Genomic DNA, 24,043 nt, shown 5'->3' with positions numbered 1-24,043 from the left:
TTATGTAGTTAAAGAGGGCATAAATCTTTCATCACATCCGATATGGTGTAACGGCTAACATCGCCGCCTTTCAAAACGAAAGATTTGACCGCGGCAGCTCGGGGTTCGATTCCCCGTATCGGAGAAATCAATTCTTTTTTATTCGTTTCCTTTTTTACCAACTCAAATGTCCTTGTTCATTTCTTTATTCCCTCCCAAAGACTCAATTGCAAATGACGAAGATGCGAAGGATACAGGCTAATTTACTTGCTACACTCTGCCAAGAGCTGATTGCTAGAGATGTCGCAATGTACATGCGCCGAACCTTCCATCCCTCCCACGGTTGACCCCCCACGTCGGGACTGCGTGCAACTCTATCTCTTTTAGAGTTTGGACAAGACCACCGGCGTCTCAAGCGCTGCAATCAGGTCGTTGGAGTCATGGATTGGGCGACACTTTCGCTAGCCAAGGGCGGGCAGATGTCGGGAATTCAATTGTCAGGGCCAATCAGGCGCATCTTACTGTGTACATCTTCAGGATCGTCCTCTGCTTCACGTCATGGTGGCGGTCAGGGCAACTCAATGTCACCTGGGATGCCATCGTGCCCGCTCCGGGGTGTTGGCACTTGGCTGTCTACCCAAAGCGGCTCCGGTGAGACAGTTGATCCTGAATGATATTGTTGACTGGGGCGAATCCATGGTTTATGCCAAGGGCACGCGTGGCTGAGCCTGCTGAGTGGTGGGAGCTGAAGAAAAATTTCGGTTCGGGTCCCCAGGATCCCCGGACTGCGACAGGGTCTGCACCAGCCTTGAGCCTAGTCTACAGTCTTACACTTTACAGGGTCAAGGGCGCGTGGAGATTGCCGAATGGGGGTTAGAGAGAGGGACGGAAATAGAGAGCAGCGCACCCACTAAGTCACGAACAGTTTAACCCGGCTGGTCGGCGGCGGCGGAGAGATTCTTCATCACGGGCTCGACTGCTCTGGCCGGACCCGCGTGACTGGCTCGGCCGCTCCCGGCCTCCCCAGGTCTTTTTTTCCCCCGGCCAGGCCAGTGAGTATTGAGTAATTCGCCTGCGCCCCTTTCTAGATCTCGCGAGATCTGGCCCATTTCAATTCTTTTCGCCGCAACGGCTCGCGTACTTTATCCCAATCCCATTGACCTGACAAACTCTGTGGCTTAGACCGCTCTGGGGACCCGTGGATGGTCGGGACGATCTCGGCCAAATGCCTCAATTTGACTTTGGTCCGCGTTGTCTATAGTCTCTGCCCAGCTTTCCCCCCGATGTTTCTCGCAGCCAGTCTATGGCCTCGCCCCGGCTTGGCCGTGTCTCGGTTCCGATGATTCGGTGGGCTCCCTCGTGTACTGCTCCACTTATGGACTCGGCCCAACGTCCTTCTCCAGACTCGGGAGCGAGTCCTGCTGAGATTGCGGAGTCTGGGGCCGATGCCGTGTGGTCAGTGGCGCTCAGAGACTGATTCCGGCCGGTGCTGGTCGTCGGGCTGCCGGATCTGGGGAGCATCTGGCCATCCCCGCCTCCCCCTCCCAGGACTACAAAAGCCCTCGTTTACCCCGGTCTGGGGTCAGGATAGATCTCTCATCTTGCTCATTCCATTGAATCCCTTCTACCTTCCTATCCAATCTGTTCTGACACACCTTACCTGACTGTCACTCAATTGCTGCCCTGAGATATACCATGGGTTTCTTGTTGAAGAAGCCGGATGATGCGGTGGGTTCAGCGACCCCCGCCATCCTCATTGGCTTGTTTGTCGCCTTTGGCGGTGTTCTCTTTGGGTATGTCTGATCCCAAGGCCATTGGATGATCACTTGTCTGACCGTCATCGACTAGATATGACACTGGAACCATCAGTGGCATCTTGGCCATGAAATTCTGGCGGAACATGTTCTCCACCGGATACATCAACCCGAAAGATGACTACCCGGATATCACCTCTTCGCAGTCTTCCATGATTGTGTCGTTGCTGTCGGCCGGTACTTTCTTTGGCGCCCTGGCCTCTGCACCCGTGGCGGATTACTTTGGCCGTCGTATGGCTATGATCATCGAGTCCTTCGTGTTTTGCTTCGGCGTTGTTCTCCAGACCGCAGCGACCTCGATCCCGCTGTTTGTTGCCGGCAGATTCTTTGCCGGGTTTGGTGTTGGTCTACTTTCTGCCACAAGTAAGTTGACACATCCCTGTCGCACCAGGCATACGTGCTAACCATCATAGTCCCTCTCTACCAGTCCGAGACTGCCCCGAAGTGGATCCGTGGTACCATTGTTGGCGCCTACCAGCTGGCCATCACCATCGGGCTGCTGCTCGCTTCTATCGTCAACAATGCCACCAAGGACCGGATGGACACTGGCTGCTACCGCATTCCCATTGCCCTTCAGTTCGCATGGGCTATCATCCTCGTAGTCGGAATGCTTGTGCTCCCCGAAACCCCACGCTTTTTGATCAAGAAGGATCGCCATGAGGCTGCTGCCAAGGCACTCGCCCGGCTCCGTCGCATGGACGTTGACGACCCGGCCGTCGTGGATGAGCTGGCGGAGATCCGGGCCTCCCACGAATACGAAATGAGTCTGGGCAAGGCCAGCTTCCGGGACATCGTTACCGGCTCCCTGGGCAAGCGACTGGCCACTGGGTGTGCTGTCCAGGCGCTTCAACAATTGGCTGGTGTCAACTTCATCTGTATGTTCTCTGGTGCTGTTCTTATGACTCGATCTAACTTCTTCCAGTCTACTACGGAACGACCTTCTTCGAGCGCTCCGGCATCTCGAACGGGTTTGTCATTACCCTCATCACCAACATCGTCAACGTGGTCTCCACCTTCCCGGGTCTCTACATGGTTGAGAAGTGGGGTCGCCGGCCTCTGTTGCTGTTTGGCGCGGTCGGCATGTGCGTATGCCAGCTGATCGTGGCTATTGTCGGCATGGTGGCCGCCTCCGATGTGGCCAACAAGGTCCTCATCGCCTTTGTCTGCATCTACATCTTCTTCTTTGCCAGTTCCTGGGGCCCGGTCGCTTGGGTGGTGACGGGTGAACTGTACCCCCTGAAGGCTCGCGCCAAGTGCCTCTCCATCACGACCGCCACGAACTGGCTGCTCAACTGGGCGATCGCATACGCCACGCCCTACATGGTGGACTCCGGCCCGGGCAATGCCAACCTCCAGTCCAAGGTCTTCTTCATCTGGGGTGGATTCTGCTTCGTCGCGGGGGTGTTCGTGTACACGTGCATCTACGAGACGAAGGGGCTCAGCCTGGAGCAGGTGGACGAGCTTTACGCGATGGTGTCGGCGGCCTGGCGCTCTCCCGGGTGGGTTCCCTCGGCGCAGTTCGATGGAGCTGCCGGCAAGGCTGGGGCCAGCGTCATGGAAGTGGAGGGTGATCTTCCGGTGAAGCGCGAGGCACACCATGTTGAGGAGGCTTAATGGGGGTGACTGGTTGGATCGGTTGCTTTCTCTTTCCTGTTGATATTGGCGTATGATATGATGTATTTAGCGTATGACATGATGGATATGAATTTTGATGGATTTAATTCTGTGGATCTTGCCGTTTACCATTTACATCGTACTTTCGTGCACGTCACCGTGACCTTTCGAGTGCCGGTGCCTGGCTGCCTGAGTGCCTGAGAAACGGCTGGAGTGTGACGCCTGAGGCAACGATCCCCCGGGCTGATTGGGTGCCACCGACCCACGGGGTGACGTGCACGGGCCCACACCACGTGACCGACACCTATTCTTGGGGCGTTTTGGGGCTGGCCGTCTTTCATCATGGCGGCTTTGCGACCCCAGATCGTCTGCTTCGCCTCGATCGTCATCCCCTATTTCCTTTCTTTTCTCCCCCCTCCCCCGCTGAGAGAAAATGAGGTCCTTTCCCTCCCTCTCCCTCTCTGGCTCCGCGACTGTGCCCTGATTACCATGTTTATTTCCGACTGCGATCCCGATGAGGGCCTGTCCACCAGCGTCGCCCGCGGGCCCGACCCACGCGTGTTTGACAAGCCCCCTTACTTCGACACCACCATTCAAGTCGATTCGATCGAATCGCCTCCAGCGCTTGACTCAGACGGGGGCCCATCCTTACAGAAAGGGTACGAGCTGCAGGATTTGGGCCCGGTTGTTGGCGAGGACCAGGGAAATGCCTCAACGGGTACCGAACGCCTGCTGGGAGAAGAAGGTCTCTCTTGGAAGAATCAGCAGGGCACCTCATTTACGGCCAATGCTGCACACCCATTGTTCCCTCCGTTGCCGTCTTACGGCCCGCCCTCGTTGATTTCTTCCGTTCAATACCTCATCATTCGATGCGTATCCTTCGTCTTGTCCCTCGTCTTCCTCAGCACCGTCATCCTGGGCGCCCTCGTTCACACCGCCAGCGCGTCTGTCTCGGACCTGCGTCACAAACTCGGCGGACCTGCTCCCAACACACCGAGCAGGTTTGATGAGGAAGAGCGGTCACGGCGAGTGGAGCGCAACCAAGCCTCCCGGCGGTGGAGCTACCGACAAGAGAAGGAGGTGAACGAGGAAGGCCTCGATGAATGTCCGCCTCTGGAAGGGGGCAAGGATCCGATTGTCTGCGATGTGGCCTACTACGCGAGACGGGTTGGGCTAGACGTGGAGACGTTCAAGGTTCAGACGGAGGATGGGTTTGTTCTCACGCTCTGGCATGTCTACAACCCGCAGGAATACACCCCCTTGCCTCCTAAGGCCCGGCGGCCTCGGGGACCACACGTTTTCGGCGGCCAGAAGAACCCCGAGACCTCGCGTGCTCCACGCAAATACCCCGTGCTCCTGATACATGGGCTGCTGCAGAGTGCCGGGGCGTTTTGCGCCAACGATGACGACAGTCTTGCATTCTTTCTCTGCAAATCGGGCTACGATGTGTGGCTCGGGAACAATCGCTGCGGCATGGTTCCGGAACATACGACGCTGTTCCAGTCGGACCCGCGGATGTGGGCGTGGAACATCCAACAGATGGGCGTGCTGGACCTGCCGGCGCTGGTGTCGCGGGTGCTCTTCGAGACGGGCTTTGACAAATTGGGTCTCGTTTGCCACTCGCAAGGCAGCGCGGAGACCTTTATCGCGCTGGCCAAGGACCAGCGCCCCGAGCTCGGGGAGCGGATCTCGGTGTTTTGCGCCCTCGCGCCGGCCGTGTACGCGGGTCCCCTGGTTGAACGCGTCTACTTCCGCTTCATGCGGATGATTCCGCCATTCGTTTTCCGGGCCTTTTTCGGCATCCATGCGTTCATTCCGTTCATGATGACGGTGCACCGCCGGCTACAGCCGCGGATCTACGGCACCCTGGGGTACTACGTCTTCTCGTTTCTGTTTGGGTGGAAGGATGCACGCTGGGACCGGGCCCTCCGGGACCGGATGTTCCAGTTTGCGCCCGTGTATGTCAGCGCGGAGGCGATGCGGTGGTGGTTGGGCGGCGAGTGTTTTGCGCACCAGAAATGCATCCTGGCCCCGCGCGAGGTCACGCTGGCGGAGGCGGAGGAAGATCATCGTGGGGAGCGGGGCCATGCAGACGCTCTGCGCAGCGACACGGCGTGGTATGGCCCTCAGGCCCCTCCGTTTGCGCTTTGGATCGCGGGATCGGATGGTCTCGTGGACGGACAACGGTTGTTGCACCGTCTCCAAAATGGGCGCGAGCCGCATGTCCGGGTGGTGCACGCGAAGGTCATCGAAGAGTATGAGCATCTGGATGTGTTGTGGGCGATGGATGCGATCGACCAGGTGGGCCAGGAGGTGCGGCAGGTGCTTTGGCAGACGATGCCGCAAGAGGCACGGACCGTATGCCGGATGCCGCGGGGAGTGTGGCTGAGCCCCGATGAATCATGGACGATGACAACCTGATAGATGGATAGACCGGATAAACGGATGGCGCATGTACATAGACGAGGGGACAACGGTTGATATTCTTAATGCTTAATGGCTCCGGGGATGCAGATGATTCCATCAGGTGTTGTCCGCGAAGTAGTAGCTAAGTCCGACTGGGGCCGGGTTGATTGCGAGCCGGCCAATCCGGACCCGGGGGTTTACGAGCATGGGCCTCGAGTAAGACCGACTAAGACTCCTGGCATCCCCGTTGGCAGTTTGCTTAATCGTAGAGAGGCTTGATGATTGGCTACCAGGATCCGGGGATGCTGCGGGGTGTCAGCCATCGCTGCCTAAGGCCGGGACAGTCAAGTATATCTGCCCTCCGGGTACCTGGTTCATGACGACGACGTCGCGGACACACAGGTACTCACAGCATCCACTACTCTCCTCGCCATGGCTCAGTTTAACCCCGACCACGACATTCCCGACCTCGCAGGACAAGTGTTGCTGATCACCGGGGGTACGTCAGCCCCTCTAGCTTCTAGCTTCTAGCTTTCTAGCTTTTCTCCCACCCGGTTTTCCCACCACACGACACATCCCCCCTCCCCCCTGCTAACTGCATCAAACCAACCCCACAAACCCACTCCTCCCATCTAACGATCAACACACCCATCAGGCACCGCCGGCCTAGGCGCCCGTCCCACCCTCCGACTGGCACAACACGGGCCGCAATGCCCCCGCGGCGGAAGCCCTGATCGCCTCGGCAGGCAACACGAGCACCAGCAGCAGCACCACCATCACCCTTCCTCCCCTGCGACTTCACCTCGCTGGCCTCCGTCCACGCGGTGGTGCAAACCTTCCTCACCCACGAAACCCGTCTGGACGTCCTCATCTGCAACGCCGGGGTCATGGCCACCCCGCCCTCACTCACCCACGACGGCTACAAATCGCAATTCGGCATCAAACCATCTCAGCCACGCGATGCTCATCCGGACTTTACTTCCCTTTTGCTACGGTCCTCGGCCCCCTTCCCCACGTATTGTCCTGCTCACGTCCCTGGGATGGCAGATGCATCCGCGGGCTGGGGATCGAGTTTGAGCAATTGACTACCACTATGGAGTGTAAGTGGGGTGGATCGTGGGTGCGCTACGGGACAGAGTAAATTGGCGAATGTGGTGTATGCGCGACAACTGGCGAGACGGGTGCCGGGCGTGGCGGTGGTAGCGGTGCATCCTGGGACGGTGCGGACGGGGCTGGTGGATGGGTTGGGGTGGGGGAAGTATGCGTTTGTGTGGGCGACGAATGTAGGGAGGTTTGTGGATGTCGAGGAGGGGTGTTGGAATACGTTGTGGGCGGTGACGGGGCCGTTGGGGGGGGAGGGTTAATGGCGGGTTTTATGAGCCGGTGGGGGTGTGGTCGAGGACGGTGGAGGGGAGGGAGGAGTGGTTGGAGGGGGTGGGGGGGAAGTTGTAGGAGTGGACGGAGGGAGTGCTACGGGGGTTTGGGGTGGATGCGATTCAGTGAACTACGAGGGTGAATTTGGTGGTGGGATAATAGGTTTGCTTTTGTCTGATGGGTATGGAACGGATGTAAGGAGACGGTTGGAATTAGGGCTGCCTGGAGGTACTATATATAGGGGATGGATGTGTTGGGCAGGACAGCACAACCCCGACGGAATTTAAATGCGAATAAACACTGCGTTGCTTTTGTTGCTATTTTTCTTTTACGTTTGGCTAGAAGGTTTCTGCTGCGAAAGGGATGGATGTACATGCTGCCACTGCAGATCGGCACGAATAACAACATTAAGTCTGCTGCCTGGACGGGCGTACACCGACATTCCGAACCACTGAATCATCCCTCCCTCACTATCTAGTATATATACAAAATAGCGTATATCCCAAAAGTAGGCAATTAATCTCTGTACCGTGCGGGGCATGGAAAATTGGCATAATGATAACCAGGACGCCTAACCCGAGACGATGGAAATCCCAGCAATCGGACCCATGCCCCATGGCATAAAACAAGGAATCCACACGCCATCGACGTGTCCTCCGGGCTCCAGTGACTGACTGATCCCTGCAGAGCCGCTGCCCCGGGAGAATCAAGCATTGGCTTAGGACAATTCTCCGCACGCGGGGCACCGCCACGGTCTTTCTCGACATAAGGCTGTGCAGAGGGCCGATCTCGTATTGTCTCTGCCTGGTTCAAAAGAATTGTATGTCGACTCGAGTCGCCTTGTTCCACTGGAATGTCTGCAGCCGTATAGACCAAAACGACCGTACGCAGATGCAGATGCATAGGCAAACGAGCCAGCATCCTTCCCCCTTTACTGCCCTAGCAAGGTCCTCTGAGCCGTAACACAGTGGGTCTCCCCATCCCAACTAGTCCGGTCGTCAATTGTATTCCACACTCAGCGGATGGAGGCCCCGCATGCAATCCCGCTTTTGGGTCATGCCAGCTGGCTCCTGACCAGCCTTCTCCAACCGATGGATGGACTTTATCCCATATCCGCCGTGCCGTGCATGAGGGGAAGCTTCACGTCATGGCCCGGCTGCCCTCTCAGCCGGCGTGAGGGGGCACCGCCGCGCGCGGATGGGCATCAATCGTGAAGACCGCTTTCGGGTCGGGGGGGGGGGGGGGGGGGAGGAATCTACCGGTGAGGGAGAAAAGGTATAAAGGGGTGCTCGTGCTCGATGCTGGTTTGTTTCAATCTATCCACAACCCTCTCCAATCTTCCACCATGAAGTCTACTCTTCTCTACTTGCTGTCCGCAACCCTACCTGCCATCTATGGCGCTCCTACCGGAGGAAACCCTCCGTTACGCGGCTCCGAGAATCTCCTGGGTTACTCGGCCTCCAACACGGTGACGGACCAGACGACCGATGATATTCCCTACGTGCCGGTGCCCGGCCAGACGGATGCTGCCGACGTGGGTGTGTACCTGGACTTCGAGAATGCCGAGAACCCGCAGCCCGTCCGCGGTGACGTGGGTGGTACCGATCCTGGGCCTCGTATGTGATGCCGATCCGTGGCACCGGGAGGATACTCATGTCGATCCTAGGCAACCTCTATTACGACAAAATGAACAGTGACAAGCTGGCGCCCCCGGGGACGGATAATGGCCAGACCATCAATGCTCAATGGCCGATGGGTGAGTACATGCCAGTGATCTGAAGTGGGATGGTCATGCTAACTATGTTCAGGTCTCAGCCACAATCGGTAAGCTGGCTGCTTCCAATGCATGCAGAGATACTAATGTCGCAGCCTGGGTCTGAACGAGTCCGGCTGGGCTCGACAGGAGAATGAAGTGGTGATGCCCGGAGCGACGGAAATGGCCGGGGTGGACATGCGTCTGGAAGCGGGTGCGTATCGGGAATTGCACTGGCATGTGGCCTCGGAATGGTCGCTGGTGCTGAATGGATCGTGTCGGATCGAGGTAAGACTTTGCATCATGCCGTTGTGAGACAGTGATTACTGACTGGGATAGGCTGTCAACGAGAATGGACAAACTTTCGTCGATGACGTGAGTGCCGGTGATGTCTGGTTCTTCCCTCCGTATGTTCCCCGAGATGCCGTCGATAAGGGTTGGTTGGCATGCCACTAACTGGTTGGTTGCAGCGGAGTGCCGCATTCCATCCAAGCGCTGGACATGGGCGTCGAATTTCTGCTCATCTTTGACGATGGGAGTTTTTCCGAGGATAATACCTTTCTTGCCACTGAGGTCTTTGCCCATCAGCCGGTACGCCCCCCTTCATCCCCTTATACTGCACCACCACTAAAGGTTGTAGCGCTCCGTCCTGGCCAAAAACTTCGACCTCCCCATCGCCGCCTTCGACAACATCCCCGAAGACGAGCTATACATCTTCCCCGGCACCCCGGCCCCCACCAACATCGAAGAACAAAACGTGACCGGCAGCGCCGGCATCGTCCCTCACTCGCAAAGCTACTCCTACCACTTCTCCGAGCAACCCGCGCACGAAGTCCAAGGCGGCAGCGTCAAGATCGTCGACTCGCAAACCTTCCCCATCTCATCCAACACCGCCGCCGCCCTCGTGACCGTGCGACCCGGCGGCATGCGCGAGATTCACTGGCATCCGACCAGCGACGAATGGACCTTTTTCATCAGCGGTCAGGCGCGCGCGACGCTGTTTACGGCGCCCAGTACGGCGACCACGTTTGATTATCGACCGGGGGATGTGGGGTATTTTCCGCAGTCGAATAGTCATTATATTGAGAATACGGGGGATGAGGATCTCGTGTTTTTGGAGGTGTTGCAGACGGATGAGTTTAGCGGTATTCCTCCCTCCCATCCCCGATTTCATTGTCAAGTTACTAAAAGGGTATACATAGATGTCTCCCTCGGCCAATGGATCGGTTCCACACCGAAACAAATCGTCGCCGATACCCTCCGGCTGCCGCAGAGTGCTCTGGACCGACTCAAGACGGAGAAGATGTATGTGGTGGCGGGGTCGAATGTCTCGGATGTGGCCGTATAGATATCGTGAGGGTGGTTGGTGATGAGATACGAGTGATGATGATTGGACTCTTGCTTGTTTGCTGAGACTATACATAGTTTGCTAAAATAAATCGATGTTATTGTTATTGTACGAGTGCTCGAGAGAGAAGGGGGGATGTCTTACTTACCTCTTAGTAGATGTGTTATTGACTGGGATGTTTCGCACGGTGCACCACCACATCTACAGCCAGATTAGACTCAATCCCCTAATAAGAAGTAATGTGATCGCAACCGAGAAAAATCCGATCAGGCGTCCCACTCTATGCAGAGCATGTCATGTCATTCATGTCATCCATATCATATCAGGTTAAGTGGCAGCCATGACTAGTGACATAAACACTCACATGAATAATACCCCTGTCCTAACCAACCACTAAAAACCCGCCACGCTCACATAATATCTCATTCAGCCTCCTCCCTTCTCCACTGTAATATATATGCTTTGACCCCTATCGATGGGTATGCATTGACCTCTGTCTTACTTATGACACAGTGAGGAGAAGTAATTGTCGTGTGATTGTTTTGGGGGGGAAGGATGAGGCTCAAGGGGATGCTTACTGGGGTTGTCTTACTTCGGATGATTTTTCTAGATGGGTCTAGAAGGGATGTGAGGGGATTGCGGGGAATAGTACTCTTGTATGAGGTGGGTTGATGGGGGGAATGGTGGATGGGATATGAGGGGAATAAGACTATTTTAAAGCTATATTGTACGACTTGATTGAAATAAAGGATGTCAAGGAGCGATCAGCCAGATTACTACACGATAAAAGTGGCAGGTGATAAGTGCGTGGGTTGATGATTCTAAAACTGCACATATTGAAGTATTCACTCATATATGGGGTATTTGATGTGTTCATCACCTATTAAATTGGGAAAACATCCGGATTCAAAGTATTTGCGTATGATAGACAAATACAGTACAGCGTAGTCCGATATGAAATTATGAATTGGAGATAAGGCCCGCAGTGTGATGATGAAGACTCTATCATCAATATGCCATGTTAATGAATGCTGACTGTGACGGGCACGGAGATAATCCCAATCACCTGCTGATGGCATTAGCAGCCAGATAGATGACAAGAATCCATCTCCTACCTGGTATACTCAAGTATATAATCGACACTGAACATAGCATCTAGAAGCAACCCAACCAAACCACCGTCGAATAAACCAAGTCCATTGCTTGCCCTTATTATATCTCCAACTAAGTATCACACCTCAAAGTACCCATCCCATACCTTTCAAGAATAAACTCACACGCTATTCCCCAAAAGAAACCCCCCAAACTGCAACCTCTGAAACACGCCCTCCGGATCATACTTCCCCGCCACATCCTGCATCCTCTTCACATTCTCCGCCCCATACCCCCCAAGAACCCTCTGTGACCCCGTCGCAAACGTCATACACTTGAAATCCAGCAACAATTCCTTCTCCCTCGCGAGGATTTCCACCCTCGCTGACATCGTCTCTACTGCTGCTTGCGCAATACTATCATCGATACCGGTTGGCCATTCGCAGGTGAATACCCACCCTATACCCTATCAGTTTCATCCTGTGCTACACTGTGTAAAGTTGAAAGAAGGGGGAAGAGGGAGACATACAAACCTGCCCCACCCCCTCCAAGCCCAATACATTCCCCCCGCGCTCTTCCCCCGCGCGTACCCCCGCGGCACTCATCGGCTGGATGGTATAATGCAGGATACAGCCGTCGGGGAGGGTGCTGCGGACGCCATTCCAAAGGGTATAGACGTCTTCGTATAGTTCCACTGAGACTTTTGTGGTGATTGTTGAGATTGCTCGTCTGCCACAATTAGCCCCCTTTACTCCACACTGATTCGACTGGATGGGAATGCTACTTACTTCCGCTCCTCCTGGACGTGACCCATCGCAGTCGCTAATGAGAGAATCGTTCCTTTTGTGGGTGGTACTGCGGTCATGATACTCTCCAGCCCTTTGAACGCTGTACATATCTCCGGCTGCTTGGTGTGGTCACCGTAGAGTAATCCTACGGCTACGAAACCGTGGTTGAAGTTGGTGAATAACCCGATCTTGGGATCGGTTTCCATGGCGGCTTGGATGGTTGCCGTGGCGTGGTTAATTGCCAGGTGGTCGGTCGGATTGTATAGGGTTATGGTGTATTGGATGGGGATGAGAGGGTAGGTTTGGATGTCGAAGCGGGTTACAATACCTAATTTGGTTGAGTTAGGGTTGGGGATAGGCTGGGGTTAGGGTTGGGGTAGGGGGGAATACCGAAGTTCGAGCCCCCGCCTTTGAGCACGCGGTACAGGTCGGGGTTATCGTGCGCGTTGGCGTTGATGAGGGTGCCGTTGGCGAGGAGGATCTATTGATTAATTGTCAATGAGGAATAGGAGTAAGGGGAGAAGGAGGCTCACTTCGAAATTCTTCACGTTATCGGCCCCAAGACCATACAGGTTAGGTAACGCGCCCATACCTCCTAGTACTTATGAGCCTATCCAATATCCGATTTGAATAGTAGGTGGAGTATACCCCCCAAAAGAAACCCCCCCAACCCCACCTGAGGATCTCTCCCCCCAATGGCCGACAACCCCTGCCCTTCTAACCAAGCATAGACCTCCCCCCAGGTACATCCCGCCCCGACACGGGCAATCCCATCAGGCATCAATTCCATGGAATTCAACTGACGGATATCCAGCACGATGGCCGTTTCATCGGCACTACTGAACCCCACGTTGGGATTGTGGCCGGTGGTGCGGACGGCGAATTTGGAGCCCGTTTTCTGGATGATGGAAAGGGCGGTGGTGAGGTCGTTCACCGTGCTGAGGGGGAGGTACCCTGCTGCCGAGGTCCAGCAGGTTTGGGACCAGGGGGTGGTTCGGGCGGTTTGGTAGGGGGTGGTGGTGGGGGTGATGAGGTTGTCGGGGAAGGTGGCTTGCAGCTGGGTGAGGGCTGCGGTGGGGAGGGCCATGGTGGTGTTTGTTTGGTAGTGAGGGTGAATTGGATTGATGAGGGATGTGGGAGTTGGTGGGTTGGGATGCGTGACTTATATGCGTAGGAGGTACTGGCAGCTTTCATCTTAACCGATATGGCCAATTAGATGCCCTAGGGGGTGTTAGTGATGGTTGAGTGATAGTGATGATGTCTACGCTATGATTGGAGGGATGGTCGCGTCGAAGGAATTCATCCCTGCAGGCTATACCGCATGGAGATGCACATGTGGGCCCAGAACACGATCGATTTCTTCTTGGGCTTTGACTTGGACGTCGGGGTGGAGGGACATGGCGAGGAAGAAGGCCATTATGGTCGAGACGGTCTATATTGTTAGTCTGGCTTCAGGCAAATGATTTACTAGTGTATGATGAAGAACGTACCGTATCAGCTCCCCCGGTAAATAAGGATCCCGCACTCCACTTGGCAATCAGCTCCTCTTCTTCCGTCAGGGACTCCTTTTTCTCCAGCAAAGCGGACAGATAAGATGGACCCTGTGTGCCGTTGGCCATCCGCTCCTGGACCATTCGGTAGGGCGTCTCCATCGTCGCGAGGAGTTGAGCTCGCCAGGCGCGACCTAGCTTTTGAAATTTGGCAAAGCGGAACCAGGTGGGTGAGGTATCTTACTACACTCGTTAGCCCCTACTTAATTTTCCCTTCTGAATTGAATCGAAGGATAATTGGACATACACGCAGGCATCGTAATCCACCAACCACATCCCCGGACTCCCAGCCGCACTAAACGACACCATCGCATCGTTGGCCATTTGGACGAGCGGGATCGCGTTCATCCGGACTGACGGTGTGCCCGTAGGCAATCTGCAGGATGATTGCTCCGGCTTCCCTGTCCCACTCAGATCTATTAGCTCCGTTGTATTCTGTTAGGTATAAACGCACGTTTTGATATGTTGCACCCAATCTGCCGGATCATCCAAAAATCGCTGCACGAACCGTCGCGCTTCGAGTTCCTGCAAGGGATTGAACTTCGCCACGAGCGATGTGGTCCCCAGGATCTGGTGCATGGCTTTGCGATAGGCGCGGAATCGTCCGTTGTAGGGTTGTAGGGCGAGGACGTCGTCCTAGCCGATCCTTTTGACTTTGTGAGTGTGATGTAGGAGTGGAGGGAGGGTGGATGGGGGGTACGCACATCTCTCCGGCAAAGACTAGACGAGGTCGGGGAAGAGTAATTGGAGAAACGCTTCTCGAGAAGCTCAACGGCCATGCGGGCATCGTGGAGGAGGATCATGGTTTGGCCGAGGATCGTAATGGAAGAAATGGGCCCTGGTGGGGTTAGATCGAGGACATAGGAATAGGGCTGGCGAAGGGAAATACCGTAGCGCTCTTGAAACTGCAGCTAGTGCTTTCATTCTGGCGTGTCGGGTGGGGGGAGATCTGCGAGATTGCCGACGATGGGCTTGCCTTTGGGTCCCGAGGGGAGGGGTAGGGAGGGTTCTTGTCGGAGGTGACGGAGGAGGAAGAGGAGAGGAAGACCGACGAGGGCGATCACAATGATGGTTGCCGCCATGGTCGAAGGATTTGGCAGGGAAGAAAATTCCGACTGGGCGGTGGCCTTCTTATCATCCCCAATGACTGGGTCCACTGCAGATTGCAGACACCAAAAGCTTGGATGGTGTCATGCAGCTAGTGTGTAGTCTGAAGACCGTCGAGTTTTAAATGAGGGGCTTTCGGACAAGCCGAGGTATCCTGCCGCGGGTGTAACCCGATTACCAATGAATCAGTGGCATTTATGCAGATACAGACTCCGCATTCTCGGTCGAATCCGACGACAATCGACTAGATAGCTTGTGGATTCAATTCATACCGGTGCGGTTTATGATGAGAGGACAAGACTAAGCACGTGTAGCGGCTAGACTAGGCAGGAGGCAGAAGATGTTGAAGTTGCCTGTTCAATCGAGTGCCAGACAGGTCACAGGATGGCTATTTTTGGGGATTCTTTGATATACAGGGGGCGGATTCCCAGCTTCGAGCTAGATTCGACATGGTTTCCTCATCCACCTCATACGTCGACCCTTCAGCCTCAGTGGGTCGTGCAGATGCTTCTCGCTTATTGTAACTTGGTCATCCATTCCCATATTGCCTGGGAACCAAAGTGTATCCGGTCTGGGCTGGATATCAGCAGAATTCTGTTATTTCTTCTGTTGTTGTCCCTACCATGATCCAGTAGAACTGTGGCTGAATCACACACGGCTTTCGTCAGGTGGCCCAAATACAGTATTTTCACAGGACAGCACGTGAATCCTGCAGAAGCGAATAAATTGAGCTTTCAATTCTACATTATAAACCCATCCGATGAGTTGATTGTCTTTCAACCACGGTGGAAAGGTACTGAAAGCCGCTATTCACTAATATCCTCCGAACTATCTGACTGTGCATCTTGCCTACGAGAGCTCAAGCCGTGCACTCCATCCGAAGAGAAGAATTGAGCAGAAGAGGACAGATAGGAATGATTGTTTGAGATATGATGCCTGCGGGTGAGGCGGCCACATCCCTCTACTATTTGAGAAAGGTTCCCGACTGAAATCATTCATCATCTATAAGACGGATGCGAGGACAAAGAATAAGGAGCCAGATGCTGTGGTAATGCGTTGCTGCAAGAAGTACACCACCCCAATACCGGCTGTCAATGAATCCCCCATGAGGTCTAGTGACAGAATGTGAGCAGTAGAATTATAGGCACCACGACATGCATAGTCATACCTATGAAGGCATACATGGACCTATCACCCAGATCGCTGTATCTCACGCAAGCGAACATAGCATTGCTTGGGCTCATTCGTCGTGATCAGCGACGCCTGATATCCCGACAAGTTTGACGGACAGGGCAGAAGCTCAAAGTTCCACAGCACCGATGCCAGCAGCGTTCTCATTTCCAAGTATACCAGGCGCTTCCCATAACAGCCGCGAGTGCCGAGTCCAAAGGCCAACTGTGGCCCCGCCACGGCGTTGAAATGATCGCCTTTCTCCGTCTGCACGATCCAGCGGTCGGGATTAAAGCGAGCCATATCGGCGGGATCCCACGATCGGAATTGACCCTCTTTCTCGGCCGTCTGACTGCTGGGACTGCGTCGGGTCTGGTCAATGTCGAATCCGGGGCTCATCATGCTTGGTCCGGTCACCAAGCACGTCACCACGGTGCCTTTGGGGATCGGATGCCCGAGAAGCTCCGTGTCCACGAGGGCTTCCCGATCCACGACCGGGGCGGTGCCCGCACAGCGAAGAATCTCCTCCATCGTGGCATCTAAATACGGGATGTTCGACCCGGTAATCTCTTGGATACTGGGATTGCGTCCGGCTGCGTAAGCGGCAGGAAAGCCCGCCTCCAGAGCGAGACGTAATTTCGTCTGGGCGTCGGGCTGATCGGCGAGGAACTTGAGGCCCCAGCAGAGGGTCGTGCTGGTGGTTTCATGACCGGCGAAGACAAACCCAAAGGTCTATTCGTCAGCTGGCTGGAATAGGGGTGTGACTTTGATAGAGGGAGGGATTCAACTTACCTCGTCAATAATGACCCGCGAGAAATAATCCGGCTGTCGTCCGTCCTTCTCCGCCAAAGCTTTCTCCCGCACAATCATCTGGTCGATGGCCGACTTGATGACCACCTCCCCTTCTGGATGCAGCCGTTCCACCCCCTTCACCAGTTCCTGTCGAATGTAGTCTTCCTTGATTTGAATTGCCTTCTTAATCTTCGGCTTTCGGACCACATACGCCCAGGTCAAGCTCGGCACTGGGTTCCCCTGCACCTCGCCGACCGTCTCGGTCAGGTCCAAGGTGGCCTGCAATGCCTCATCCACTGCTCCCTGAGGGAAAAGGACAGGCTGGCTTTGATCCATCTGCTTCACGCGTTCTTTCTCCTCAGCACTCATGGATTGGACTGCCGCGAGGGTCGGTTTAGTTGCATTATGGTCGAATCCCTCGCCAAACGCAAACGCCGTGACTGCATCCAACGCCATGTGATTGATATCATCGGCAGCAGCGAATGGCCTTCCGTCCGCAATTCTGCCCTTCGTCCGCCACAATTCCACCATCGTGCTCACATGCTGATGAATGACGGGTCCAGCGACATTGTACAGAAACGACGGAGTCATCAGATCTTGCACCAGTCGCCGTTGAGCCTTCCAGGCTGCATTAGTCTTCAGATGGATGTGGTGATCGGGAGCCAGTCCCGAGACCAGATCCCCCAGGGTGTGCGATCGATCAAACTCCTTGGTTCGCCGGACCAAGATGTCGTGGGCTTCGGGAAAGTCGCCGAGGATCAGCAAAGGCTTGCTCATGGGTCGGATGAACACTTGGATCAGAGGCGCATTGAGCGTCTTCATCGTCTGCAAGACGTAGGTGATGAAGGTGCCTCCGTCCGTGGTGGCCATGTGCGACATCATGGCGGGGACATCACCCAGCAGTTTCTTTGCCGAGGCTGCATTGTATGGGATTCCGGGGATAGGCTTAGGGAGTAGGGCTCGGTAGGCTAGGTAGAGGCCTACGATGCCGGCCGCGAGGCTGGCGATCAAGGTGGGGGATGGGGTGAGATCCATCAGGGTGTGTTGGGAGAAGCAGGAGAATCCCTCGGAAATTCGATGACTCGACTCTTTTATTCCGATGTGACTGCATGCATGCCGATCCCGATGCGAGCAGTTAGTGTGGGATTCGATGCAGTGAGATGCTGCCATGCTTACCCCCCCCCCCCCCCTTCATGCATGCTTACGGCTCGAGTGACCGCCTGTAAGCCTAGACCTGGGTTGAGGAACCCCCATCGAATTCAACCATCATATACCTCTGCCATCGATCAGAGGATTATACACCCATCGGTCTATCCTGGGAAGGCAGCCAGCCCGTCTGCAACATGTCCGGGGACTCGTTCCTACAAACCCTGCTGAATACCTCGCGCGGCTATGCGCAGATTATTCTGACCCCTGCGCTCATTGAATGGCGACAACTTTTGATCTACGCTGGAGCTCTCTTCCTGGCGTACAAAGTCAGTCGAGGGATTTATTCCGGTATGCGCTGGAAGTTCTACCCCGCCCGTGGAGGGCTAACCCAGCTTGCAGTGTACTTCTCCCCTCTCGCGAGCATCCCAGGGCCCAAACTCGCCGGTAAGATCTCGATCCCCGAAGAGCCACCGTCGAGCTAATCCTTTTAGCCTTGACGCATTTGTACGAATCGTACTACGAGATCGTTCTTGGCGGGCAATACTTCAAGCGTGTCGCGGAACTACACCGGATATACGGTTGGATCTCTCCCCAGCATCAGAATCCAGGAGTCGTGGCGGTCAACTGAGGCAAATCATTATTAGGGCCCGTCGTGCGCGTCACGCCCAATGAAGTCCATTTCAACGACCCCGAGTTCATCGATATGGTCTATCCCAGCCCCGCCCGAAAGACCAACAAGCCTCTCTGGTTTGCGCAAAGAACGGGAAGTGAGTCGAGGCCACTGTTCTCATTCCTCCAAACATGACTAAATCCTGCTTCTACAGCACCCTACTCGATTGTATCCACCCCCGACCACGATCTCCACCGCCGCCGCCGCAATGCCCTCAATTCGTTTTTCTCCGTCGCCAGCATCCGTCGACTCGAGCCCATCATGAAAAAGTACATGGGTATCATGGTCGCGCGGATGGAGGAAGCCGGCAAGTCTGGGGGCATCATGCACATGCACCATGTGTTCAAGGCCTGCGCGAGCGACGTGATTACAGTCTACGCCTTTGGCGAGTGCTTTGGCTTCATGGATCGACCGGACTTTGGGCGTTCATTCTTCGAATCCACCGATGTCTTTTTCTACCTCACTCATATCTTCGGGCTGGTACCGTGGCTGGTGCACTATGTGCAGAACATGCCGTCGTGGCTGGTCAAAATGCTGCTGCCGTCGTTGAGTGAGCTCCGCGATCGACAAGATGTACGTGACTCTTGCTTCCTCGCTGGGCGATATTAACCGGGTTAGTGGTGGATTGCCAAGGTGCGCGAAATCCGAGCCTCTCCGAACCCGGAGCGAGTCAAAAGCACCATCTTCGAGGGGATCTTGAACAGCTCGTTACCGCCCGAGGAGAAGACGGATGAACGACTGGCGAGTGAAGCCCAGCTGGTTGTGTTTGCTGGCGAGGGGACAACTGGTGAGCCATCACTTCCCAGCGAAGCTCTGACACTGACAATCCATTGGCAGCATACACCCTAACCTGCTGCCTATACCAACTCCTCGCGCATCCCGACGAAGTCCACAAACTCAAACAAGAACTCACCCAGGCCGTCCCCGATCCGAACCACATTCTCCTCCACCAAGTCGACAGTCTCCCGTACCTCAACGCCATCATCCAAGAAGCCGTCCGTCTCCACCCAGGCGTCATGGCCCGACAGGTCCGTATCTCCCCGGAGGTCCCAGTCATCTACACCGACAAAGAAAAGGGCCAGACCTACGTGGTGCCCCCCAACACGGTGACCAGCATGTCCCCCCTGGATATCCATATGCACCCGGCGGCATTTGGTCCGGATGCGTACGCGTTCCGACCGCAGCGCTTCATCGATGACCCGAAACTCGTCCGCTACTTTATTGGATTTTCACGTGGCGCGAGGAATTGTGTTGGGTGAGTCCTATCCTTCCTGGATATGTGTGTGGTATGTGGTCTGTAGTGCTGGGATGGTCTGACCGAAGAGGTAGAATGACTCTCGCTCGTCGCGAAATGGCCATCATTCTGGCTACGCTGTTTCTTAAATATGATGTCTATAATGGCCAGCCCGGCCAGGGTCCGACGCTGGAGCTGTATGATACGCAGCGGGCGAGGGATATTGATGCGAATAGCGACTATATTATCCCGGTTCCGGCGAAGGGGAGTGAAGGGCTACGGGTGAAGATTCGGAACTAGTGCTGATGGCTACGCTGGGGGATGAGAATAACAGCGGGAGAGGATGCGATTGTAGCGAATGCTATGTGTTGTTGGTCTTTGCTTTTCTGAATCTCAGGTCCTTCTGATACGAGTTTCATGCCAATGGACGACTGGCTGGACAAGCCAGCTTAGATCTGGGCGGATGCCGCATTCCCTGGAAAGGTATCTATACTGTGATGACCAAATGGGAAATCTATAGACATGAAATCGAACACTCTTTTACCACCATGAATCTTGTAGGCAGGAATAGTGCACTTGTGTTATCCTGCTATGATACTTGTCGGTCCTCGGAGTGGTCTGTTTGCCTGATAGGTCCACCTTGGGGCTGTCTCAACGCATCCAACGCTAAATACCTCCGCTGCTAATTGGCACTTCGTCAGCTGGTGATCACTGTCATCACCGTCAGCACCACATCTGCCTGCTTACCTGACCATCCAAATGAAGTATAGCGTCGGGTAATCATGCTGCAGACACCCTGGACGAGATAGCGGGGGTTTATATACTCTGCTACCGGAGATAGTGACAAGCGGTTCAGCTAGGTTGTCCCTGAGAGAGTAATCCACGGACTCATGCGCGATGGATCTCTGGAAGTCTGTCACCCAATTGGTGGAGGGAGGGTTGAAACTTCCCTTCCACGAGCATAACACATTCCCTTCTCTCTGGACCATTGCTGGAATTTCGGCTGCCACATACATTGCCTACGGGATCAGCGTGATCATCTACCGGCTCACACTCCACCCGCTCGCCCAATTCCCCGGCCCGTTTCTCTGTCGCATCAGTTATCTTCAGCAATGCTACTATGAGGCGATTTTAAATGGCAAATTCTTAGAGAGGCTCCCTGAGTATCATCGCAAATATGGTAGGTTCCGCCCCCCCTGGGATAGAGCGTCGCTAATTCATGAACCAGGACCCGTCGTTCGAATCAGCCCTAATGAGGTACATATCAACGATCCGTCGCTTTACCACGAGTGAGAACCCCCCCTCCCACGACCAGATATTTCAATCCAATGCTTATGAAACAGAATCTACAAAAGCAACTCGCCCTTCACCAAAGACCCCACCTCGTACGCCCTAGGGGTATCCGAGGCCATGGCCTTTACCGTCCCCGTAGAAAAGCACCGACAGAAGCGCAAAACCCTCGACCCGAACTTCTCCAAACATCGGGTCGGGTTGATGGAAGCGGGCATGTATGAAGAGCTGGAACTCGTTTTCGACCGAATCCACGAGTACGAAAAGCGAGGCGAAGAGGTACCGATTATGGAACTATACTTTTGTTACACGGTCAGTCCCCCCTCTCCCACCTCCCTCGATAGTGCTATGAACCCCGCTGAACCGATCCAGGGCGATATCATCTCCCGCTACCTTTTCGGCCAAAGTCTCGGACTCGTCTCCTCGCCCAATTTCATCCAGCGCGCCGAGCAAATGCGCTCCTTCACCAAAGGCATCTGGTTCGCCATCCACTTTCAGTTCGTGAGGAATGCCCTTCTGGCGCTACCCCGCTGGCTGATTGCGTATCTGAGCGATGCTTGGGTGAAAGTCCTCTTGGTATCCCCCCCCCCTTCGCCATCTCTAACCCCCTCCGCAATCATCCCTAACAACCAATCCCAGTTCATCGAAACCCTCGCCCGCCAATCCATCCGCGACTTCAACCTACAGCAAGCCCTCGCCAAAAGCCCCCTCCAAGAAACCATCTTCGATCGTCTCCTCACCGACGACGCTCGACGACAGGAAAAAGGCCGGACCGCCCGACCGCTCAGTTTCCGGGAACTGGCGGACGAATGCACCGGGATTCTGAATGCGGGGACCGAACCGACGGCGACGATGTTGAGTTATGCGACGTATTTCTGGTTGAAGTTTCCCGACGTGCAGAGGCCGATTCTAGAGGAGTTGGCGGGGGTGGAGTTGCAGGATGGACGATTGCCGTTGGCGAAGGTGGAGAATTTACCCTATTTTGTGAGGCCCCCCCTCCCTCCACCTCCCTAGATATAAGGATCAGCAGGCAGGATGGTATGGGACGTGGACTGATACATGATCCAGACTGGTTTTATCAAAGAAAGTCTCCGATACATGCCTCTTGTTCCGGGACGGTTGCCACGCACGGTTCCCGCGGGAGGGTTATACGTGCCGTCGGTGCAGAAAACCATTCCCGAGGGGGCGGTGGTGGGACTCAGCCATTTGGCCATTCACTTTGATCCCGAGATCTTCGAAGAGCCGGATGCGTTTCGGCCGGAGCGCTGGATCGGGGAACCGGGCAAGGAACTGAATCCGTGGTTGTTGTCTTTCTCCAAGGGCCGGACGGATTGTATTGGGAAGACGTGGGTACTCCCTGCTCTTGTGATGGCATTGAACTCATGGGTGTATAGGCTGGCGTATGCGGAGATGCACCTGATTTTGGCCAACTTGTTCACCCGGTTTGAGCTGGAATTGACGCCAACCGGACATGCGGATATGGTGTGGGTGGATCGGGTGATTGTGCATTCGACGCGGAATTTACGCATCAAGGTCAAGGCTAGGGGAGAACAAGTTGAGGCATGAGGGCAACCAGACGGAATGTTCAGCTATAGCAGACGTGAAAGCATCACATAAACAATATCATGATGTTACCTCCACCCCCATTCACAGCTATCCCATAGATCCCAAACTTGCCACAGCACCCACAAAGCAAAACCCACCCCTCCAACCATACAGCCTGCAGCCTACAGCCCCCCCCCCACCACCTCCCCAAAAAACTCCAACGTCTTCTCCACCATCTCCCTGGCCTCCTCCCCCGTCGCCACATTCAAATGCCCCTTCCCCACGGCCCAATACTCCCTCTTCACCCCCCCAAACCGCGCCAACACCTCCCTCTGCTCCTCAGGCGGGGAAATCTCATCCTCCTCCGGAATCACCATCAACACCGGCGCCCTCACCATCCCCACATACTCCTTCGGCCGATACAGAGCCAGTTTCTGATACGTCTGGAAGGCAATCCGATCGCGAAACCCCGGATTCCCTAACTCCGCCGCGGCCTTCATCAACCGATACGCTTGCACGCCGCCGGGTCCCCCCGCGCCTCCGAATCCAATCGGGTTGTCACCCGTCGGGGAAAACGGAGGCAGCGAGTAGGGTTCATTTCCGCGGAGCTGGGAGATCCGGTCTTTGATGAGTTGTGCGTAGGCCTTGTCCGCTTTGTGTGGTTGAATGTAGCTGAAGAGGGGACAGACCAGGACGAGGGCTTTCGGGCGACGGTCGATGGCAGCGCACGTGCTGGTGATGGTGGCGCCGAAGGACATCCCCCAGAGGAGGATTTGGGTGGGGTTGACGCTGGGGAGGCTGGTCATGTAGGTGGTTATGTCGGACAGGTCTTCGGCCATTTGGAGCGGGTCGAGCAGGTTTTGGGGGGTGCCGCCGCTGGCGCCGACGCTGCGCGCGTCGTAGAGGAGGACGTTGTAGCCGGCGCGGTGGAAGGTCTCGGCGATGTCGGGGAGGGTGAATTCTTTGACGCAGTTGAACTGGAGGGTTAGTGAGGGGGGGGGGTTGCAGATGGAGGGGAGGGGAGGTACCCCGTGGGACATGATGATGGCGGGGGCGGGGGTTGGGCTGTCGACGGTGTAGAGCCATCCGGAGATGGTGGTGCCGTCGATGGTCTTGCATTCGATGGGTTTGTGGCGCGGCATGGTTAGATTTGGATGCTGAGAGTGGGAGTGTTGTGGTTGGTTTCTTGGGTTGTGTGTGGTGGATTGTTGGGTCCATGGATGGGAGGGAGTTGGTCTGAATTGAGGTATACAGCTGCGGCAATGAAGCTGACCAGTCTCCCAAGATAATCATACATGAAGCAGGGGACAGTCAAGTAATCATACCTACCGGTTATCATCAATGTCAGCATGCATGCATGGTCTGGAG

General features: G+C 55.3%; 10 protein-coding genes and 1 non-coding gene across 11 annotated transcripts; 7 read left to right on the top strand and 4 right to left on the bottom strand.

Annotated features, from left to right (window-relative positions):
- The first annotated feature begins 36 nt into the window (after positions 1 to 36).
- On the top strand, positions 37 to 124 carry BO80DRAFT_t49. Its single transcript has one exon. It is a non-coding gene; the product is annotated as a tRNA-Glu (tRNA).
- Positions 125 to 1,565: 1,441 nt separating this feature from the next.
- BO80DRAFT_203393 (sugar porter family MFS transporter) lies at positions 1,566 to 3,523 on the top strand. Its single transcript, XM_025714225.1, has 4 exons — positions 1,566 to 1,772; positions 1,828 to 2,156; positions 2,207 to 2,668; positions 2,716 to 3,523. The coding sequence occupies exons 1-4, from the start codon at positions 1,675 to 1,677 to the stop codon at positions 3,405 to 3,407; spliced, it is 1,581 nt and encodes a 526-aa protein (XP_025578896.1). The 5' UTR covers positions 1,566 to 1,674; the 3' UTR covers positions 3,408 to 3,523.
- Positions 3,524 to 3,624: 101 nt separating this feature from the next.
- BO80DRAFT_421835 (putative ab-hydrolase associated lipase) lies at positions 3,625 to 6,084 on the top strand. Its single transcript, XM_025718701.1, has one exon. It carries the CDS (start codon positions 3,750 to 3,752, stop codon positions 5,826 to 5,828), a length of 2,079 nt encoding a protein of 692 aa, XP_025578895.1. The 5' UTR covers positions 3,625 to 3,749; the 3' UTR covers positions 5,829 to 6,084.
- Positions 6,085 to 6,204: 120 nt separating this feature from the next.
- Positions 6,205 to 7,145, top strand: BO80DRAFT_421834 (uncharacterized protein). Its single transcript, XM_025718700.1, has 2 exons — positions 6,205 to 6,312; positions 6,469 to 7,145. Exons 1-2 carry the CDS (start codon positions 6,246 to 6,248, stop codon positions 6,888 to 6,890), a joined length of 489 nt encoding a protein of 162 aa, XP_025578894.1. The 5' UTR covers positions 6,205 to 6,245; the 3' UTR covers positions 6,891 to 7,145.
- A 1,365-nt stretch (positions 7,146 to 8,510) lies between these two features.
- On the top strand, positions 8,511 to 10,391 carry BO80DRAFT_499398 (putative oxalate decarboxylase). The gene is made up of 7 exons (XM_025724185.1): positions 8,511 to 8,803; positions 8,854 to 8,943; positions 8,996 to 9,011; positions 9,057 to 9,228; positions 9,280 to 9,347; positions 9,411 to 9,531; positions 9,581 to 10,391. Exons 1-7 carry the CDS (start codon positions 8,533 to 8,535, stop codon positions 10,286 to 10,288), a joined length of 1,446 nt encoding a protein of 481 aa, XP_025578893.1. The 5' UTR covers positions 8,511 to 8,532; the 3' UTR covers positions 10,289 to 10,391.
- A 1,091-nt stretch (positions 10,392 to 11,482) lies between these two features.
- BO80DRAFT_490802 (FAD-binding oxidoreductase) lies at positions 11,483 to 13,308 on the bottom strand. Its single transcript, XM_025723658.1, has 6 exons — positions 12,817 to 13,308; positions 12,702 to 12,763; positions 12,559 to 12,649; positions 12,169 to 12,496; positions 11,910 to 12,109; positions 11,483 to 11,839 (listed from the first exon to the last, which is right to left on the bottom strand). The coding sequence occupies exons 1-6, from the start codon at positions 13,253 to 13,255 to the stop codon at positions 11,562 to 11,564; spliced, it is 1,398 nt and encodes a 465-aa protein (XP_025578892.1). The 5' UTR covers positions 13,256 to 13,308; the 3' UTR covers positions 11,483 to 11,561.
- Positions 13,309 to 13,480: 172 nt separating this feature from the next.
- Positions 13,481 to 14,800, bottom strand: BO80DRAFT_499396 (cytochrome P450; the record flags this gene model as incomplete). Its single annotated transcript, XM_025724184.1, has 6 exons — positions 13,481 to 13,600; positions 13,659 to 13,856; positions 14,077 to 14,134; positions 14,173 to 14,354; positions 14,423 to 14,623; positions 14,684 to 14,800. 6 exons carry the CDS (start codon positions 14,798 to 14,800, stop codon positions 13,481 to 13,483), a joined length of 876 nt encoding a protein of 291 aa, XP_025578891.1.
- Positions 14,801 to 15,993: 1,193 nt separating this feature from the next.
- BO80DRAFT_482947 (cytochrome P450 monooxygenase) lies at positions 15,994 to 17,871 on the bottom strand. The gene is made up of 2 exons (XM_025723425.1): positions 16,788 to 17,871; positions 15,994 to 16,727 (listed from the first exon to the last, which is right to left on the bottom strand). Exons 1-2 carry the CDS (start codon positions 17,820 to 17,822, stop codon positions 16,017 to 16,019), a joined length of 1,746 nt encoding a protein of 581 aa, XP_025578890.1. The 5' UTR covers positions 17,823 to 17,871; the 3' UTR covers positions 15,994 to 16,016.
- Positions 17,872 to 18,109: 238 nt separating this feature from the next.
- BO80DRAFT_398872 (cytochrome P450) lies at positions 18,110 to 20,185 on the top strand. Its single transcript, XM_025717448.1, has 8 exons — positions 18,110 to 18,284; positions 18,336 to 18,380; positions 18,428 to 18,514; positions 18,581 to 18,703; positions 18,761 to 19,179; positions 19,225 to 19,393; positions 19,444 to 19,861; positions 19,936 to 20,185. Exons 1-8 carry the CDS (start codon positions 18,131 to 18,133, stop codon positions 20,138 to 20,140), a joined length of 1,620 nt encoding a protein of 539 aa, XP_025578889.1. The 5' UTR covers positions 18,110 to 18,130; the 3' UTR covers positions 20,141 to 20,185.
- A 552-nt stretch (positions 20,186 to 20,737) lies between these two features.
- On the top strand, positions 20,738 to 22,696 carry BO80DRAFT_441438 (cytochrome P450; the record flags this gene model as incomplete). Its single annotated transcript, XM_025721188.1, has 5 exons — positions 20,738 to 21,020; positions 21,069 to 21,129; positions 21,184 to 21,706; positions 21,770 to 22,114; positions 22,199 to 22,696. 5 exons carry the CDS (start codon positions 20,738 to 20,740, stop codon positions 22,694 to 22,696), a joined length of 1,710 nt encoding a protein of 569 aa, XP_025578888.1.
- Positions 22,697 to 22,857: 161 nt separating this feature from the next.
- fma-AT (acetyltransferase fmaC) lies at positions 22,858 to 23,817 on the bottom strand (the record flags this gene model as incomplete). Its single annotated transcript, XM_025722458.1, has 2 exons — positions 22,858 to 23,652; positions 23,704 to 23,817. 2 exons carry the CDS (start codon positions 23,815 to 23,817, stop codon positions 22,858 to 22,860), a joined length of 909 nt encoding a protein of 302 aa, XP_025578887.1.
- Positions 23,818 to 24,043: the final 226 nt, after the last annotated feature.

This window comes from Aspergillus ibericus, assembly GCF_003184845.1.
Source record: "Aspergillus ibericus CBS 121593 unplaced genomic scaffold BO80scaffold_5, whole genome shotgun sequence".
Taxonomy (NCBI): Eukaryota; Fungi; Ascomycota; class Eurotiomycetes; order Eurotiales; family Aspergillaceae; genus Aspergillus; species Aspergillus ibericus.
Note: the sequence above shows the minus strand (reverse complement) of the source record. Positions and strands in the feature narration are given on the sequence as shown.